At 49.2% G+C, this 19,561-nt stretch overlaps 2 protein-coding genes across 5 annotated transcripts in view; one reads left to right on the top strand and one right to left on the bottom strand.

Annotated features, from left to right (window-relative positions):
* LOC121459428 (THO complex subunit 5 homolog) overlaps positions 1 to 3,902 on the top strand; it is a 34,627-nt gene extending 30,725 nt beyond the window's left edge. For all 3 annotated transcript variants that reach the window (XM_041669188.1, XM_041669186.1, XM_041669187.1), the window contains 2 exons: positions 976 to 1,166; positions 3,718 to 3,902. In XM_041669188.1, the coding sequence (XP_041525122.1) occupies positions 976 to 1,166; positions 3,718 to 3,781 (255 nt within the window). In that variant the 3' untranslated portion in view covers positions 3,782 to 3,902. The remainder of the gene's footprint in view (positions 1 to 975; positions 1,167 to 3,717) is intronic.
* Positions 3,903 to 10,206: 6,304 nt separating this feature from the next.
* LOC121459783 (neurofilament heavy polypeptide-like) lies at positions 10,207 to 19,523 on the bottom strand. Of its 2 annotated transcripts, XM_041669784.1 has the most exons (5): positions 18,538 to 19,523; positions 16,577 to 16,776; positions 15,401 to 15,525; positions 11,992 to 12,691; positions 10,207 to 11,901 (listed from the first exon to the last, which is right to left on the bottom strand). In XM_041669784.1, the coding sequence occupies exons 1-5, from the start codon at positions 19,418 to 19,420 to the stop codon at positions 10,783 to 10,785; spliced, it is 3,027 nt and encodes a 1,008-aa protein (XP_041525718.1). In that variant the 5' UTR covers positions 19,421 to 19,523; the 3' UTR covers positions 10,207 to 10,782. The 2 variants fall into 2 exon arrangements, with proteins under 2 accessions (XP_041525718.1, XP_041525717.1); XM_041669783.1 differs by having other exon boundaries at positions 10,207 to 12,691.
* Positions 19,524 to 19,561: the final 38 nt, after the last annotated feature.

Below are 19,561 nucleotides of genomic sequence, written 5' to 3'. Positions count from 1 at the left end.
TTACATAGAGTACGTGGAGGCAGAGTCAGGGTGCACAGACGGACCAACGAGGCAGATTTAGCTAATCCCAGTAGGAGCAGGCTCTGTAGGGAGCAGTCTCCAGGCCGTAAATCTGTAAATATCTGTAGGGTTGAAAGTAATGGTTGACATTTTCTGAACACACTGTCAGCATTCCCACTTGGAGCAGAAGGGAAGGCTTTGCCATTCCTTTTAGCCTTGTGGGAGAAGGGGAAGGCTCTGCCATACCTGCATGGATGTGAAGTTAGGGTCCTCACCACGGCCAGCTCATGTCAAGAACACACATTCACTCAGCACTTTATACATGTTATTCTGGATTTCATGCACTCGGTATCCTCCAAGGCATGGTGCTACACCCTTTTAATCCCAGCACTGGGGAGGCAGAAGCAGACAGATTTCTGTGAATTCAAGTCCTGGCTGGTCTACATAGTAAATTCCAAGCCAGCCAAGGCTACATAGTGAGGCTCTGCCTCAAAAAAAAAAGCAAAAACAAACAAACAAAAGGTTTCCTTAAAATCTTGTCATCACCTTGGGCTTCTGTGAGATGGTAAATAAATTCAGAAGCATTACGGAAACACTCAGATTCAATGACCGTGAGGATGCTGAGGCTGTTGCTAAGGTCACCGCCTCTTGGTGGGATTTGGTAGCCTTATGGCCATAGAGCAGAAAACCTTCTGACTTGGGGCTTAAGATTCTTCCCCTGCAGTCCTGTGTTTCTGCTGTAGGCACTTAGGGGAAATTGTGATAATCAAGGGTCTCTGGACAAAGCTGTGGTACTATTCTGCTTGTACAGCTCCTCTGGGTGCATATGTGCTTGTGCCTGCATGCACATGCCCTCAGGGGCCAACTGTAGCTCTTGTGGTGCCCTCAGGCTCAGCTCTGGGGTAAAAGCCTGGCCAGTGTGCCCCGCCATACCTAGGAAGGAAATGCTGAAGTGCTGGCTTCCCACCCGTACAGGCTATGGAGAGCGAGGTCAACGTGTGCTATAAGGAGCTCTGTGGCCCTCGACCCAGCCACCAGCTCTTGACCAACCAGCTGCAGCGTCTATGTGTGCTGTTGGACGTCTACCTGGAGACCGAGAGCCATGATGATAGTGTAGAGGGCCCCAAGGAATTTCCCCAGGAGAAGATGTGCCTGAGACTTTTTAGGTGAGTAGAGGTAGGGGCTCTTGTGACTTCTCATGAGGACATGGGCAGAGGTCAGATCCTCCCTTGAAGACTAGGTCTCATTGGACAGGGCCTGGCACAGAGGACATCTGTCTGTATTCATAACAGAAAATTCTGCTGCCATATTTCCAGCAAGAACTTGTTTTCTCCTTCCTGAGACTTCCCTGCAGCTGGCTCACCTGTTCTTGGTCACCCCTGGAGAAGGTCACCCATCCAAGGAAACTACTGGGCCATGCTAAGAAGCTTTGGCTAACTGTGTTTTCTGAGGGAAACAATAGGGCCTGTTTACTTTTGATGTCCAAGTGAGCACTTAAAGTGGTAACCCCACAATCTTAGTGAGTTTGCCGGCATCTTCAAGTGTTCTTCCTTCGGTGAGACCAAGTCAGTGGGCAACCATGCAGCCTAGAGAAAAACCAAACCAAAACAGCCCTTCCAGAAGGCAGGGAGTAGCGCAGCACACTAACGCGGGGTGGTTCGGAGCGGTTCATCCGCCTAGCACTGAGCCCTGGCTCTAGGGCTGAAGAGGACCTCAGGGTGCCTGAGATCATTTGAGAGAAGTTCCTGATGATTCCTGCTCCAAGTTAGGGGCTCTTTGGATCTGTTAGCCCCTCTTGGCACATGGTGTTGAGAGTGTCTGGACTTGCAGTACCTCAGGCTAGTTTTCCGTTTTCTTGGGTATTGGGGTCTTCTTTCCTGTTTGTTCCCTAACATGTGTTTTCATTCTTTCAAAACTAGAGATTACTTCTAGGGCACCCTTCTCTTTTGGGCAAGGGAGTGAGGAAGGTGAGGAGGGTGTTTGGATTATAATTTGTTATAATCTATCAGGCCTGGTGTCGTGGCTCATGCCTAAAATCTTAGCACTTGGAAGCTGGAGGCAGGAGGATTGCCATGGGTTGGACCTTGGCTACAGAACAGATAAAACAAAAAAGAGTTCTCACCTTGCTCTCAGTCTTATTCTTGAATAGCAAGTTCTGACATCTGGGAAGGTGTCCAGCCTCCCTCCTGTCTGGCACCTCCACTGTCCTGGTTTATGGTGTTTGATAATAGCCAGCTCCAGCCCTGAGTGGCTGCAAGGCAGAGCTGACTACCAATGCCACTCTGAAGCTTGTTCCCTCCAGTGGGTCTGTGTGAAATCTCAGCTCTCTCCACCTCTCCACCTGCTCTAGCACATTTTCAGGATGGGAGCCCCACCCAGCCTGTGCTTGTTTTCCCTTCCTGAGGTGTTGAGCTCCATCAGTGCTCTGGGAGGTGATGGATGGGGCTGCAAGGTTCTTGACCTGGGGTCTTGTGACTACTAAGTACAGGGTGCTGGTGTGGGCAGTAGTAGACCTGGGGTTTGTCTTGGACTGACACTTCACCACTCTGCCTAGGTGTACCCCTCTGATTGGAGGCTTATAATGTCATAGATGATCCAGGCTGAGATTTCAGGTCCAGCTCCCACCTATGAGATAAGGATCTCTGTACTTAATCCTCCAAGCAACACATACTCCATGTGTTAATGGAAAGATTAAATTGAGATGGGGGATGTTAACAGTGCCAGCACAACACAGGCTGGATAAGCCCTCAGCCACTGAGGAGAAGAAGGTTTAATTCCCTTCAGCCCTGGTGAAGAATAAAACTTTGCTCACCTTTTACACCCCTGCTGTCTTACTCACACATCCCCCATTACTCTTCTGTTATGATGGACACATAAACAAAAGCTACCTGGGCAGGAAAGGGTTTCCTTCTGTAGTCCTGAAGAGAAGGTGGGGCGGGAACTGAAGAGGAGACCATGGAGGGTGCTGCTTACCAACTTGCTCACTCCACTTGCTTCTCATTTGGTCTGACATGTGTAAGTTGACAAAAAACTATCCTATACTTACTATCCTTACTCCCTTAGTCCAAGTCCCTGAGGATCACCTTCTGTAGCTGTTGTTGGATGTAAGTCCTAGACAGACATGGGGAGGAAGTCCTGTTTGTAGATGTTTGTCTTTGTGTAGAAGTCCCTCTGAGAGTTTTGTTGAGGACCCATTTTCCTGCTCTGATTTTCACTGGGAGAAAGTCTGAACATGGGTCTTGCGCTGCTTCACCATGATTCAGCCTTCCTGGAACAGATTTTGGTGTCAGACCTCTGATTTTTGTTTCTGTTGCTTCCTGGCTGTATACTATTGTGCAAAATTTTGCTTCCTTTGCCTATTTCTTCAGTTTTAAATGTTCTTTTTGCTTTTTCAATTATAGGAATCTAGTGTTCATTGATAGAGTTATAAATAGTGATCCAAAAAACGAGAATGTTCATGTACTGTCCCCGAAATGTCTGCCACATTAAGGGATCTTTCAGGCTCACACATGTTGCAAGCATATAGAGACATTTTTATGAAAATGGTGTCACACCTTAACCAGTGTGATCTGATTTTCTCACTGTGCCCTGCGCCTAAGCCATGCAATTGTAACATTTCCTCATGACAGCTACCTGGCGTTCTCTTGTGAGTGAACTGTAATTGATTTTATCAGTCCAGAAGGTGTGTTATAACTATCCCTTTTCTTGTTTCTCTAGGGGTCCAAGTAGGATGAAGCCATTTAAATATAACCATCCTCAAGGATTCTTCAGCCACCGGTGATTTCCCTCTCTAACCTATCATTCCCCCAGAGCCCAACCCTGGATCCTGCTTCACTGCTTTTTATTCTGGCCACATGTTCTTGTTATTTTCCAAAGACACCAGCTGATTAAAATGTCACCTGACCAAATGGCCTTTGTTTGTAACTACTTGGGCAGTCTGGAAGAGCAGGTGGGACCATGGCATGAGGACCATTTCTGGATGTGCCTTGTTTTTTTTTTTTTTTTTTAATTTATTTATTTATTAAGGATTTCTGCCTCGTCCCCACAACCGCTTCCCATTTCCCTCCCCCTCCCCCGATCAAGTCCCCCCCCCCTCATCTGCTCGAAGAGCAATCAGGGTTCCCTGACCTGTGGGAAGCCCAAGGACTGCCCACCTCTATCCAGGTCTCGTAAGGGTTTTTTTTTTTTTTTGGTAGGGCGTGGGAGGCTCAAGACAGAGGTTTCTCTGTGTAACAGCCCTGGATGTACTGAAACTCACTCTGTAGACCAGACTGGCCTTGAACTCAGAGATCTGTCTACCTCCGCCTTCCAAGTGCTGGAATTAAAGGTGTATGCCACCACGAACCTCCCACTTGGATGTGGTTTTTTTGTTTGGTTGTTTTTTTTAAAAATATTTATTTATTTATTTATTGTGTATACAATATTCTGTCTGTATGCCTGAAGGCCAGAAGAGGGCGCCAGACCTCTTTACAGATGGCTGTGAGCCACCATGTGGTTGCTGGGAATTGAACTCAGGACCTTTGGAAGAGCAGGCAATGCTCTTAACCACTGAGCATCTCTTCAGCCCTGTTTGTTTGTTTTTGTTTTTTATTGTTTTGAGACAGAATTTCTCTGTAGCTTTGTTGCCTGTTCCAGTACTTTGGATGTGCTTTTTAAAGGTGACTGAGAAGCCAGGCAGTGGTGGCACACGCATTTAATCCCAGCACTTAGGAAGCAGAGGCAGGCTGATCTCTGTGAGTTCAAGGCCAGCCTGGTTTACAAAGTGAGTCCCAGGACAGCCAGGGCTGTTACACAGAGAAATCCTGTCTTGAAAAAGAGAGAGAGAGAGAGAGAGAGAGAGAGAGAGAGAGAGAAATGTCGGTTCTAGTTCTAGGAAGTGACACCTGTTTATCCACACCTGTCTTGTGTAGTTTTGCAGGGGCAAAGTATCTTGGTGTTTTTGTTTTGTTTTGTTTTTATCCTAGATTTCTACTTACTAGGAAGTTGCAAGAGAAACCAAAGTCAGTAGATCCAGATGTTTCTTTCAGCCTTCATTCTTTCTGCTAGACTCTCTTTGTTCCTTGAAGGCCTGATACTTGGCAGGTGGATATTTTAAATGCCTAACATTGCAGCAACCTTAAATAGAAAGCAGATAGACATCACAGAGAATAGGTCTAAATATTTCAAGTGTTCACAGTCAGTGAGCCAGTACTGGAGAGTCATGTGCAGAATGACTACCGGTGCCAGCACGCTGTCATAGCGAGACTGAGACCAGGCTGGCCACACTGCCCTGGACGTGCTCAGAAGCTAAGCGAGATGGATGGAGAGCGAGACCAGGTGACACTGGAGGATCCTTATGACAGGGACTCGATGACTTCAGGACTTCACCAGAGGTGGAGACCCACAGAGCTGCACAAGATTCCGTCTCAAAAACTAAAATGTTTTAACTCAAAGGTTAGGAAAATGATTGCAAAACTATCCGTTCATGGGTCTGTAAGTGAAGCTCGGTGTAGAACACTTGCCTAGTATACTGAAGGCCTGGGGTTCAGTCCTCAGCATGCAAAAAGAACAGCCTTCCTTGTCCTAAGTTTTCTTAGACACTTGTCTGAAGAACTCTGCTCTCTGCCCAATCAATACTAAATTCACAACTCACCATAAGTAGAATAGGGAGGCTGGAGAGATGGCCCAGTGGTTCAGAGCACTGACTGCTCCTCCAGAGGACCCGGGTTCAAATCCCAGCAACAAAATAGTGGTCACAACCATCTATTGTGAGATCCAATGCCCTCTTCTGGCATAAAGTGTAGAATACAGGGCTGAGAGTATAGTTCAGTGGTAGAGCACAAGCAAAGCTCTGTCATTCCTCAGCACCAAAAAGTAAAGAACCAGGATACACAGAGAAAAATATTTAAAAATTATTGAGGGTCACACCTTTAAGTACTCAGGAGGCCAAGGCAGGCAGGTCTGTGGGTTCAAGGTCAGCATGGACTACATTTTGAGTTCCAGGACAGTTGGAGGTCATATAAAGAGACCTTGTCTCAAAAACAAAAATTAAGAATTATTCTATGGTTATGGGCTACACATATAGCTTAGTTGATAGAGTGCTTAAACTTCATGAAGCCCTGGATTTAATCTCCAACAACACATAAACCAGCTGTACTGGTGAATGTCTATAATCCCAGCATGAGGTAGAGTCAGGAGGGACACAATTCAAGGTCACTCTCTGCTGTATAGGAAGTTTGAGGCCAGCTGAGCTACCGAACACATCATCTAACAATAACCATTCTATTGTTAGAAGTATAATCTGGTTGCTAACTCAAAGGCAAATTAACGGTGCCTTTTATTATAGTTCCAGGCAAGATTTTCCAAGCTTTTCATCTCTGTAGAACAGTGCAATCAATCCAGCACTTTGCAAACACGTCTACTCTTAGTAGATTAGCCTTGACAGCATGAACTTTCCACACAGAAACTGCTTTTTCTGCCCTTTCTGCTGAGCATCTCAAAGATAAAGGTTTTGGGGAGTACAAGGCAATGGTGGCACACACCTCTAATCCCAGCTCTTGGGAGGCAGAGACAGGTGAGTCCGAGGCCCACCTTGTCTAAGGAGCTAGTTCCAGGACAGCCAGGGCTGCACAGAGAAACCATGTATTGGGGGTGGGGAGAAGAAGAAAAAGATTTTGTGGAGCTTGGGGCTAGAGAGATGGTTCAGTAGTTAAGAGCATGTACTGCTCTTGTAGAGGCCCCCAAGTTTGTAGTGTGGCTTACAATCGCCTGTAACTCTAGCTTCTAGGGATCCAGTGTGTCTGCCTCCGCAGGCAGCACAGCAGCACTGATGCACACACCACCACCACCCTACACACACTTAAATAAAAACATAAAATTAAGGCAAGCCGAGAGACTCCAAAACCTGCCACGTTCTTCATTCCTTAGGGTAGCCTTAAATGTCCAGCATCAACACCTCGCCACCCCACACTGCCCCCATTCTCTGACTACCAGAGGCCCTCAGTTACACAGTCTTGCCTATCTACAAGCTGATCTGACTCAGTTGGCCTAAGATGGACCAAGGAAATACATTTTTAACAAGCTCCTGAAATGCATTTTGCCGTAGCCTTTCTGTGAAGGCGTACTCTTATCCCTTCTCTTCCCTCATTTTTCTTGGTGACACGAACACAGGAGAGCCAGTTTTCTAAGCAGCTCCTTCTCTGCTGTCTTGTGCAGCTGAGCTCCTGGGTGCTTTTCTTCCTGTCCCTGCTGGCATCTTCTTGGTCTGGCTACTTTCAGGCCGTGTCTCACTGTCTGTGCTGAATAAGATTAAAATAGGGCCTAAAATTAGTTCTTTTAATGGCCCCTGCATTGCAGCCACCACTTTGGTCTTGTCTGGAAGACAGCCAAACTGACTCAGCACAAAAGCTCACCTCTAGAGAAGCAGGGACTGGGTGGAGAGTGCTGGGAGGGGCTCTGCTTGCTGGCTACAGCTTGTCCCTAGCAAAAGAGCCAGCAGAGCAAAGGTAACAAAACAGACTTGACAATCAGCCTCTTCAGAATGTCTATATAGGGCAAGGACCTCGCAGCTGCTTCTGCTAGAACTGCCCATAGTCTTTGCAGTTTCTGAGCTGGGGCACACCCCAAGCTACAGCCCCTGCCTGCTTGCTTTGCACCAGGAAACCCCATTCATGTTCCTTGCCTTTTATTTATTTCAGTGCTGGGGATCCAATAATACAGAGTGCCATGCTTACTAGGCACTGAGCACACCCCTCAGCCCATCTGTCTTAGGGTTCCCATTGCTGTGATGAAAACACCATAACCAAAAGCAAGTTAGTGAGGCAGTCTCATCTTGCTTCCTCTGTGTCCGGGTGACAACTGCAGACTGAGCCTTTCCTCTTCCCAGAATTCTCCTGTTCTGGTCATCCCGCCTATACTTCCTGCCTGGCTTCTGGCCAATCAGCATTTTATTAAACCAGTACAAGTGACAAACCTTTACAGAGTACAAGAGCATATGGCACAAGGGACTTTGCATGGATGAGGGCAAGAGTCTCAAGATGTGGAGATTAGCCTGGGTTACCTGGGTGGGCTGATGCCATCAGAAGGGTGCAAAAAGACTAGAGAACTAGAACTGAGAAGAAGATGAGGGACACAATTGGAAAGATATACTGGAAGATGGGGGCCTGGGCCACAGCAAAGTCAACAGGGTATGTCTAGGCTGGGCAGGCAGCAAGCTTTCTTCCTTACAGGTGCTTCCCAAGGCAAAATCCTTTTTAATCCTTACTTAATACAACACCAATGTAGTATTGGTGACTCAACAGTTAATCACTAATTCTTTTAATCCACAAACCAACCAAATAGCTTTGGGCTCCCACCTCACTGTTTCTCCATCATTTATTGACCCTGAAAATGGGATTAAGGAGATAGCTCCATTGGTAGAGAGCGCACACACTCTGGATTTGATCCTTGGGACTACATAAACCAGGGGTGGTGGTACACACAGAGAACCCCAGCCCTTGGGTTCTATGTCATTCTCTACATAGTGAATTAGAAGCTAGTCTGGACTATACAAGACCCTATCTCAAAAGAGTGATGCCCACACAGACTACAGATAATGTATGCAATATCATGACTACTCTTCATATTTGTCATCATAAGAAATTCTGGAGTATTCAGATGACTGACATTTTTAGGCAAGCTACATGGGGAGAGCCAGGCGAGATGGTATATGCCTGTAATAATGGTATTCCGAAGGCTGAGGCAAGGACTATTAGTACTAATTTTATTTCTTGCCTTTCAGATCTCCACTTTATGTGCAGATGTGGCTATGTGCTAGGGCCTATGGATGTCTGATTTCTCCAGAGCAGACAGCTCAGAAAATTAATGTTCAGTTGTCAGAGTCCTTGACCATGCTGATAAGTGGTTATTTGCCAGGGACCAAGGTGCATGCCTATAATCCTAGCCCTCAGAAGGTGGAAGCAGAAATTCAGGGTCATCCAGGAACATAACAAGTTTAAAGTAACCCTGGGATACATGAGACTGTGTCAAAAAATATTTTTATCTAGAGGTGATCGCCCTTGGCATTCTTTTAATAATTCAATCTTTGTGACAGATGGAGATGTGTGCCAAAGATGACGTGTGGCTCCTAGCCTGGAGTGTGAACCAGAACTCGGGTGTGCCGAGGGTGGGGCACGCTCCTTCCCTGCAGTATCGCCATTTATTCTTGATCATAGCGACTCCTGCTTTAGTCACTGTTATTCAGAGCCCTCTGTTTGTAAAGCGGTGTCTATACCCAAAGAGCGCTGGTAAAGAAAGGGATTTATCACTTCAAGGAATGGCCACAAGCTGTGGGTTGGATCGTTAGGAAATCCACCATAGGTGTCTTGTTCATTTCACCTTCTCAGACTATTTTACCGTAGCTCTGGAAACGTGACTGCCCACAGCTCCTGACTCACATCTCACGACCAAGTTTAAAATCCCAGAAAAGAGGTTCATTGGCTATTCTAGGTCAATCCTCAGAGTAACCAGAGGAAGGAAATAAGAAACATTATAGCCGAGAGCCATCTAGTGGGGGTGGGGGAAAGGTGAGGAACAGAGAAGCAACTCCTGAGCAAGCGCAATAAGGGGTCATGCTAGTCCCACCAAGGATTTAACAGTGAGGGTGCCATGGAAACCTGCAGGACTTTAGCTTTCAGAGCCAGGTATAGTGGCAACCCCAGACATTTGGGAGATAGAGACAGGAAGACAAGTTCAAGATAACCCTGGGCATTTAAGCAAGACACTGTCGCAAATAAAACTATAAAAAGGGTGGGAGTTGGGAACGAGAAAGGTAAAATCCATGCCCAGATAAGCACATTGGGTGTAAATTAGGTGACTGCTGTAGTCTTCACCACAGATGAGTTAGCCATGTGTGGCCTTTTATATAAGGTACTTCTTATGGTCCATGAACCATTCAGCATCCTCCTGACGCTCACTGTTCCCAGGCATCCCAGCATCCGTGTACATAGGGTAAACTGGGGTTTGGCAAAGTGTGGACTTTCCCTATGCCTCCCTCTCAGATTGTGACATTAACTGCGCAGTCAGGAGTATGCGGTTCCCAGGTGATGCTGATGAAGGTAACCCATGGACCATATGCAGGAATAATGCCCCAGGCCACCAGCACAGACCTGGTGTAACATCCAGACCTCCCGTCCCTGTCCCTAGCCTTCCCAAGGGAAGAGAACAAATAAGAACAGCTACAATTTTATTTTAGAAGCACTTGGTTTTATTGCACGGAAGCAATTGAAAGTGGACTCAGTGGAAAGTGCGCCCTGGCATGGTTCCGTGGCCAGTGCCCTGCTTCACCTGCTGCAGCTCTTCCAGGAGAGTGCTGGGGAAGGGCCTGACCACTCCTTTGGAAAACAAGAAGGCATTCGGGAATAGGTTACATTTCAAGCATAATGCATTTCTAACTGCTCATTCATTATTGCGGCCATCTGTCATTGTACATACAGGAAGTAAATGCACTTATTTGGAAAGAAGGGGGCAGTTTTTAGTCAAGTGGTTTTCATGTAGCATTCAGCATACATCACGTTCGGCTACAATAAGCTATAATAATTGTCCATCACCTGAGGTGGGCTTGGGATTTGGGGGGTCAGGGCTCAGGGTATCTTCTCTTGCTAACTTAATCCTACTAGAAATTCCTGTTTGGTGAGGGCAGGCCCGTCATCTAAACACTGCTGCTTCTTACAGAGAGGAAAGGAAGAAATAAAACTTATTGCACTGACCCTTAAGTACCGGGGCCCTTCTGAGTTTCTTTGGCTGTTCTGGTGTTCCTGTGCCAGCCTACTTCTCCCCCTTGGCAGCCTTGTCCTCTGTGGCCTTCTCTGGGGGCTGGCTATCTTTTTGGTCTGTGCTAGAGGATTTTTCTGCCTTTTCCGTCTTGGGTTTGCCAGACTCTTTGGAAAGGCTCTTGTCGTCCTCCTTGGCCTTGGCCTCTGTCTTGGGTTTCTCCTCGGGCTTCTTGGACTCTGTGGCCTTCTCTTCCTTGCTGTCTTTCTTCTCTGGTGCTGCTGGCATCTCTTCTTTCTGTGGCTTTTCCTTCCCTGCGGGTTTGCTGGGTTCTTTGGCCTTGGTGTCATCTGCTTCTGCCTTGGGCATCTCTGTCTTCTCTTCCTTCACCTCTGTCTTGGCAGGAGTCTCCTTTTCTGGGGTCGCTGCTTTTTTCTTCTCTCCAGACTCTTCCTTCTTGGCTTCCACTGTAGCGGCCTTCTCCTCCACCTTGGGCTTTGGGGCCTCCTTCTTGGGTGGTTCATCTTTCTTGATCGCCTTCTCCTCCGTTTTTGGTGTAGCAGGGGTCTTCTCTTCCTCCACTTTCTTTGGGGGTTCTTTGGCTTTCACCTCCTCCTTCACAGGAGACTTCACCTCTTCCTTCTTGGGAGCTTCCTTCTCAGGAGCCTTGGCATCTTCCTTCTCAGGGGACTTGACTTTCTCTGGGGACTTGACCTCCTCCTTGGCAGGACTTTTGGCCTGCTGGGGAGATTTGGTGTCTGCAGGGTACTTTACTTCCTCCTTCCCTGGAGTCTTGGCTTCTGGAGATTTCACATCAAGAGTCTTGGCCTTCTCAGGAGACTTCAATTCCTCCTTCACTGGGCTCTTAGCCTTCTCAGGGGATTTCACCTCAGCTGGAGGCTTGACCTCTTCCTTCACAGGGGACTTGGCCTTCTCAGGAGACTTGACCACTGCTGGTGATTTTGCCTCTTCCTTCTCCGGGGACTTGGCTTGAGCTGGAGATGTTGCTTCTTCCTTGACTGGGGACTTGGCCTTTTCTGGAGATTTTACTTCAGCTGGGGACTTCACTCCTTCCTTTACAGGAGACTTGGACTCCTCTGCTGGGGATGTTGCACCTTCCTTCACAGGGGTCTTGGCCTTCTCTGGAGATTTAACTTCAGCAGGAGATTTTACCTCAGCTGGTGACTTGGCCTCAGCTGGAGATTTTACCTCAGCTGGTGACTTGGCCTCAGCAGGTGACTTGGTCTCAGCTGGAGATTTTACCTCAGCTGGTGACTTGGCCTCAGCTGGAGATTTTACCTCAGCTGGTGACTTGGCCTCAGCAGGTGACTTGGTCTCAGCTGGAGATTTTACCTCAGCTGGTGACTTGGCTTCAGCTGGAGATTTTACCTCAGCTGGTGACTTAGCCTCAGTTGGTGACTTGGCTGCAGCTGGGGACTTGGCCTCAGTTGGTGACTTGGCCTCAGCTGGAGATTTTACCTCAGCTGGTGACTTGGCCTCAGCTGGTGACTTGGTCTCAGTTGGTGACTTGGCCTCAGCTGGAGATTTTACCTCAGCTGGTGACTTGGCCTCACCTGGAGATTTTACCTCAGCTGGTGACTTGGTCTCAGTTGGTGACTTGGCTTCTTCCTTCACAGGAGGCTTGGTTTCCTTTTCTGGAGATGCGGCCTCTTCTGCAGGGGGAGATGTTACTTCTCCTCCTCCTTCTATCTCTTCTTCACCTTCTTCCTCCTCTTTGGCCTCTTTTTCCTCTTCTTCTGTCACTTCTTCAGTCACCTGGATCTCTTCTGTCTGCTCCTCCACAATCACTGTTTCCTTCTCTGACTTTTCTACCACTTTTATCATCTCTTCACTTTTGACCTTTATGTGAGTGGATGTGGAGGGAATTTTCGGGAGTGCCTCGGTAAGAGAGAAGGGACTTGGACCAAAGCCAATCCGACACTCTTCGCCTTCCAGAAGCTTTCTGTGGAATGGATAATGAGACACACCATTAACTCAGAGCAGACCTGCAGGTTTGCATTCTTTCTTGGTTTTTTTGGAAGCCCCATTGCATTCAATGACAGGGTTTGGTGAATGAAGGATATGAATGAATGGCAGGAATTTCATTTTCATCCCCCTTTTTTTCTTCTTTCCTTTCCTCTCTCCTCCCCATTGCTCTCCTGTTTTTCTCTGGGGCTGAGGACTGAGCCATGAGCCATGTTAAGAACACTCTCCATGGGCTGGAGAGATGGCTCAGAAGTTAAGAGCATTGCCTGCTCTTCCAAAGGTCCTGAGTTCAATTCCCAGCAACCACATGGTGGCTCACAACCATCTGTAATGGGGTCTGGTGCCCTCTTCTGGCCTGCAGGTATACACACAGACAGAATATTGTATACTAAATAAATAAATATTTTTTTTTAAAAAAAGAACACTCTCCACTAGGTCACAGGCTCAGCAGGAAGTACTGTCAGAATGGAGAAAGTTCCCATGGCCACCCACAGAGCCTGACCTTGGGGGCTGCACTGCTTTTTATGGGAGGAAATGTCTCCCTAAAGAATATCCTCAGTAGAAAATTCCTACATTGACAACTGTCTCTTAACTAAAACCTAATTTAAGAGAAAGTTGAAGGGTTTGGGGTTATAGCTCAGTGGTATATTGCTGGTCCAGTGTGTATGAGGTCCCGGGTTTGAAAAAAGAGATGTGACTACTGGGACGACTGAAAGTTGTGCAAAACCTCTACATGCACACTGCGCACACACTGTGCAGTGTGCGCACACTGCGCACACTGCGCACACACTGTGCAGGTACACTGCCTGCGCACACTGCGCACACACTGTGCAGGTACACTGCATGAGACACTGCGCACACACTGTGCAAGTACACTGCATGCGCACACTGCGCACATGCACCCTAAGATGAAAAATAAATCCCTCCCATGGCTGAAAGAAAAAAAGCTGGGAACAAGTAAGCCCATACTTATAAATTTAGTTTGAGGTTTGGGAGTATTGCTGTTTCAAATTGTTCCATCACCTTTTGCAGCCATTCTCTGGGATCTGTCCTCTCACTTAGCTACTCACTAGGTGGTGACAGCTACCCAGACTCCTAAGGGCTCGCTTTCCTCACTGGTAGAGAGATGACTCCAGAGTCCTTACTCAGAGGGCTGTTTCTGTGACATAATGACTATTAAAGGCTTGGCGAAGTAAGGGGGTCTCCCCTAGAACAGTGTTTTCCAAGTGGAACAGCTGACATTACCCCGGCTCTTGATAAACTACAGAGCTCAATCCAGCAGCCTGGGGCAGAGCCCCGGTCTGTCTTTCTAACTCAAAGATCACTCTGATTCCTGGTTAGTGCACTGTACTGAGTAGCAGATTAGACCAGAGCAAGGAGGTAGGCAGTCAAGGGTCACCAACCAGAAGAGGCCTTCATGATGTCAGCCCTGCTAGACTGGGAGGGCTCATCTTTGGGAACTGCTCTTCTCGTGGCTGCCATTCAGTAAGCACTGAGCCTAGGAGAACCTGTGTCAGCCGGATTTCCCTATGAACGGGACTGGCTGAGCCTCCCAACAATCCATGGTATGCATGTTGTTCCTGTCATCTCTGCCTATCCTTGCAAGAAATGAAGACCTGGTGAGCTAAGGTGGGCTTATAATGGTTCCTGACTACCTAAACACCTCTTTTCCTCTAAAGCAAGTCTCTGACTAGCTGGGTTTGGGGTAGATAAAGACTTTAAACTATAAGTCACAGTCAGAAAGAAAACAAGTCACTCTTGAGCCAATGAAATAGCTCAGTGGGTAAGCACACCTACCATGGAGCCCAAGGACTTGGGAAATTTGATACTCAGGACCTACATGGTGGAAGCAAAAAAAAAAAAAAACACCCAACTCCCCAAACTGTCTTCACACACACACACACACCCTCAAACCTCCATATGTGTGTGCATGCTAGCACACACACATATACAAATAAATAAATAAAATGTAATTAAAAGAAAATAAACTTCAAGAGTTCTGCCTCTTGAGAAGTAGAATAGCTGTGAGGGGCTGAGGGCAGGGACAACGAGGCATCTCGTAAGGTATGCAGTTTGAATCTGAGATGGTGAAATAGCTCTGAATGGATGGGGATGGGTGCTGCATATGCAAATGTTCTTAACATCCTAAACTGTTGATTTAAAATGCTTAAATGGCAAATTTTAAGATACAAGGTTTCTCTATATAACAATCTGGTTGTCCTGGAACCTGCTTTGTAGACCAGGCAGGCCTCAAACTCACAGAGATCCAGCTGCCTGTCTCCAGAGTACTGGAATTAAAGATGTGCGCCACCACTGCCCCAGCATGATAGGGATTTTAAAACATTTTTATTTTATTATGTGTATGTGTGGGTGTGGGTACATGTCTGCATGCATTGTTGGGGACAATTTTCAGGGTTCTACACTGTCTCAAGGCTCTGAGAACACGGGGCTCTATACCGTCTCAAGGCTCAGAGAATACGGGGCTCTATACTGTCTCAAGGCTCTGAGAATACGGGGCTCTATACTGTCTCAAAGCTCTGAGAACACGGGACTCTATACTGTCTCAAGGCTCTGAGAACATGGGCTCTATACTGTCTCAAGGCTCTGAGAACACGGGGCTCTATACTGTCTCAAGGCTCTGAGAACACAGGCTCTATACTGTCTCAAGGCTCCTGGGCCATCTCACCTGTAGGCAGCAATCTCGATATCCAGGGCCATCTTGACATTGAGCAGGTCCTGGTACTCTCGGAGCTGTGCCGCCATCTCCCACTTGGTGTTTCTCAGCTCATTGTCCAGCTGCTGAATAGCATCCTGGGGATGACAGATCAGGCTAGTCATCTGCTAGCTAGTACTTGGCCCTCAGTTTCAGGTAAGTTGGGGCCACGCTGCTCAGCCACCTGGCTGGAGACAAAGCCCCACCCTGTCAAAACTGTAAGCTGTTCATGTACAGACATGAAAAATAAATCTAGATCAGAAATCTCAGCCCGAGGAAAGACCTGGAATGAGAGACCACAGACACTGACTCAGTAAGTAAAATGATGGGTGCATTTTTGCAGATGTCTTAGACAGTGCTCTATGGAAGAGTTGAAGTGTAGCCCGGTGGTAGGACACTTGAGTAGCATCCTACACAGGGCCCTGGGGAGAGAGCAGTTTTAGCTACTCTGTTTTCTATTCTTTCCAAAAGTGCCTGCAAGTGTCTGCTCTTTGATTACCTGCCAAGGCAGAGGGTCCCCAGAAGCATACTGAACAGAGATGAAGCTTCTTCCCACTGGAGCACTGCTTAAAGTGAACCTTTACAACTACCTTTTGCCTCCTGCGTTGTTATGTCTTTCCAGTTCCCAATGTTTCTGTAATCATGTTTATTTATTTATCCAGTCCTAAGAAAGTGACACTTTTCTCCCTAGGGTTGTTCTTGATCAAAGAAATCTGCCAAGGCTGTCCCTCCTGCCACAGACTCTGGTGACAAGTAATAGAACACCCACTCCACCAGGATTAAGAGGTAAATTATAGCCGGGCGATGGTGGCGCACGCCTTTAATCCCAGCACTCGGGAGGCAGAGGCAGGCGGATCTCTGTGAGTTCGAGACCAGCCTGGTCTACAAGAGCTAGTTCCAGGACAGGCTCCAAAAACACAGAGAAACCCTGTCTCGAAAAACCAAAAAAAAAAAAAAAAAAAAGAGAGAGGTAAATTATTCATTAGGTGCTAGGATGGCACCCAGGACCTCATGCACGCTGGGAAGGCAAGACCTTTCCCACTGAGCTACACCCCTGCACTGGTGATCTTCACAGTCTGCAACGCTGCGATGTCTGACTCAGAGACCAGGATCCTTCGCTAAGAAAGTGATTCCCCTCCTCCTGCTCACCTGGTAGGATGCGATGTCTGCCTGATGACGGTCCTCTAGCTCAGAGCGCTGCCTCTCCAGTGATTCCTTGGTGCTTTTCAGGGCCTCCAACTCTGTGGTCCTGGCTTGCAGCTGCCGCCGGTACTCTGTTATCTCCTCCTGTGCCGAGCGCATGGCATCTGTGTTCACCTTGGCTGCCTCTGACAGTCGGTCCAACCTCACTGAATAAGGGAGGAACCAGGGCACAGGGTTAGGCACACCTGGACTTGGGTTTCAAGTTGGGCTCAGATCTGGAGAGTGACATGCATGGGTTGAAGATGTGCCAAGGTGTTAATCCACCCAGTCCTATGACAGTCCAGAAGCTCTTGTCCAAAGCCATCCAGCCAGTGAGGGGCAGGATTCAAATTTAGTCTATTGGCTTTAAAAAAACAGACGGTCTCTCCCTAAACTCAGGAGAAAGGAAGGGCCAGGCACAGTTCCTTAACAAAGGGCTGGCATACTGAGAGTTTCGGGTGGGAAATCAAGCCATGAGGCTTAATGCAGGCTTGTGGAAGAAGTTAGCATCCCTGAGTCACGGGACATGAAAGCTGTGGGAGTGGTCAGTTACGATGTAGTCATGGTAACTGCCCGCAGATATTGCAGAGTCCAAGGTCACAGGGGAGCCCAAGGCCTGCGTACCAGTCCCTTTCCCCTTCCTCTACCTGACTTCATTGTCTAGCACAGCAGCTTCTGAGCCAATCAAAGCCATACAATGGCCTCTGCCACCAACTGGCTCCTGGTTCTCAGATCACCCAGTGCAAATCTGAAATCGGTCTTAATCTCCTGAAAGGGAACATCCCACATTCAAAGGCTGACCCTGGTGGAAAGAAAGAGGCCAGCTGGTGGGGACATATATCCTCGGATGCTCTGCTTGGGTGAAGGGCAAACCTCAAAGAAGCGTTCTCCTCTGGGAGGAACCTTGCTGCAGGGACGGGGGGAAGGGATGGTTCACTGCCACTGCAAAGGCTTGGGGCATGGAAAGGGGAATTCCAAGCATCTAAATCCTGGTATTCCTGGCTTTCCCTGGTGTTAGCAAGCTTTAAAAATCACCCCAGTGAGTATTCTTGGCTACTATGGATTGCAGACAGCCTTGGAAAGCACCTCAGCTCTGCACTCTCCTGCCCAGGGTTATAGAGACGATGTCAGAGAGGATTCTGCAAGTAAGACTAGGAAACTCAGTGACTCCATGTCCCAGTCCCCAAGAAACAAGAGCCAGAGAGGGTCAATGTTGGTCAAGGTCACCTTGCAGCTACGGAGCGGTAATTCAGGGCAACTGCAGCCTACCCTGCTCAGAATCCCTGGGAAGTTGGGGGAGAAAGGGAGATGGGAGGTCCCAGATTTTGAGAGGAGAAAGGGTATATTTAATAATAGAGGCCGCCTCCACCACTTGCAATCATGAGGTCCATGTGCTGGTTCCATACTGGCTAGAAAGGGCATGAAAATGAGAGGCTCCTTTCATCTCACACAGAAGATTCCTAAAGTGGGGGCATTACGTACTGAGTGAGTAGTAGGAAGAAGCATGGTACGTGTCAGCAGAATACCCCTGTGCCACCCTCTGCGAAGGGTGCGAGAAAGGGTGGGCTGAGTTGGCAGGGCAAGCGGGTACTGGATACCCTGGAAGGCTAGAAGGGGCTTGTTCAGTTTGAAAGGGAGACTGGTCCGAAACTGGGGTCTGTCTAATAGTGTGGGGAACAGAGGGGTTAGCTAGCCCCAACGTTTAAGTACAGATATAAATAATATGAGGGTCGTCAACTAAAGGAAAATCCAAGGTTGGGGCGCCCCAAGGGAGAGCCGGAGTAAAAGCGCTACTTTATGAGGCTACATATGCACTCTGCAGAGGGTCCAGCAGCTTTAGGGAGGACTCCTTGGTGAACCATCATCAGCTGCTCACTGGCCAGCTGGGGGGGGGGGGCGACCCCCTCCCAACCCATGCGCCCGCGCACCTCGGAACCACTCCTCCGACTGCAGCGTGCTCTGCACCGCATGGCCTTCGAGCTGCGCACGGATCTCCCGCAGGGCCGACGTCACGTCGCACTTGAGGGCATCGCGCGCCTCGGCGTGCGCCTGCGCTTGCGCGGCACCGCAGCCCTGGATCTGCCCGAGCAGCTCGCCCACCTCCTCCTGGTGGTGGCGCCGCAGGTAGCCGCACTCCTCCTGCAGCGCCTGCGCCTTCTTCTGCAGCTCCACGCGCGCCGCCTCCGCCTCCTGCGCGAAGCGCGCTAGGGCGCGCGCCGCCGCCTCCGCCTCCTCGCGCTGCCGGGCCTCTTCGTCCAGCCGCTGTCGCACGTGCGCGATGTCCTCCAGCAGGTGCTCCTGCTCAAGGCGCAGCTGCCCGCGCGCCGCCCCCAGGCGCAGCACGGCGCCGCGCATCTCGCGCACCTCGCGCTCGTACAGCTCGCCCATGGCGGCTCGGCCGGCTTGCTGCTGTCGCAGCGCCGCCGCCTCGCCCTCCAGGCTGCGGTTGTGAGCCTCGAGCTGCCTCACCTTGTCGATATAGCCCGCGAAGCGGTCGTTCAGAGCCTGCAGTTGCTCCTTTTCGCTGCGCGCCGCCGTTGCCGCCACCACGCAGCCCTCCGGCCCGTTGCTTAGTGTGTCTAGGGAGTCGGTGCTCGAGGCGGCGCCGGCTCCGCGGAAGCGGCTGGGCGAGGCGGACACGGAGCTCACAGACGTCCGCGCCCACGAGTGGAAGCCGCTGGAGGAGCCGGCCGCGGAGCGCGGACCGCCGGTGCCCGCCTTGCGGCCCAGCGCGTAGTGCAGGCTGCCGCCTCCGTGCAGCGGAGCGAACGGGGCGCCCAGCAGCGCATCGGCGCCGCCGAAGCTCATCATGGCCGGAGCAGGTGCGGCCGCCGGCAGAGCGGGAGCGAGGGGCCGGGGCGGGTATCACTGCGGCAGCTCCGGGACGCTGGCTCTTTTATATCCGCGGTGGCCGCGTCCGGCCCCTCGGCAGTGGGGGGCTGGGGAGGAGGG

The sequence above is a fragment of the Microtus oregoni genome, unplaced genomic scaffold (genome assembly GCF_018167655.1).
Source record: "Microtus oregoni isolate MIOR12 unplaced genomic scaffold, Mior012 000019F_ref0000042, whole genome shotgun sequence".
Classification (NCBI taxonomy): Eukaryota; Metazoa; Chordata; class Mammalia; order Rodentia; family Cricetidae; genus Microtus; species Microtus oregoni.
This window is presented reverse-complemented; position numbering and strand designations above follow the sequence as displayed.

Bases quoted from the DNA above. Each gene is read 5' to 3' on its own strand.
- LOC121459783 (XM_041669783.1), bottom strand. From the start codon at position 19,420: ATGATGAGCTTCGGCGGCGCCGATGCGCTGCTGGGCGCCCCGTTCGCT. The intron at 15,526-16,576 runs GTGAGCAGGAGG...TGTCATCCCCAG, and splicing joins CAGACATCGCATCCTACCAG to GATGCTATTCAGCAGCTGGA. The intron at 12,692-15,400 runs GTGAGATGGCCC...TCCATTCCACAG, and splicing joins ATCGAGATTGCTGCCTACAG to AAAGCTTCTGGAAGGCGAAG.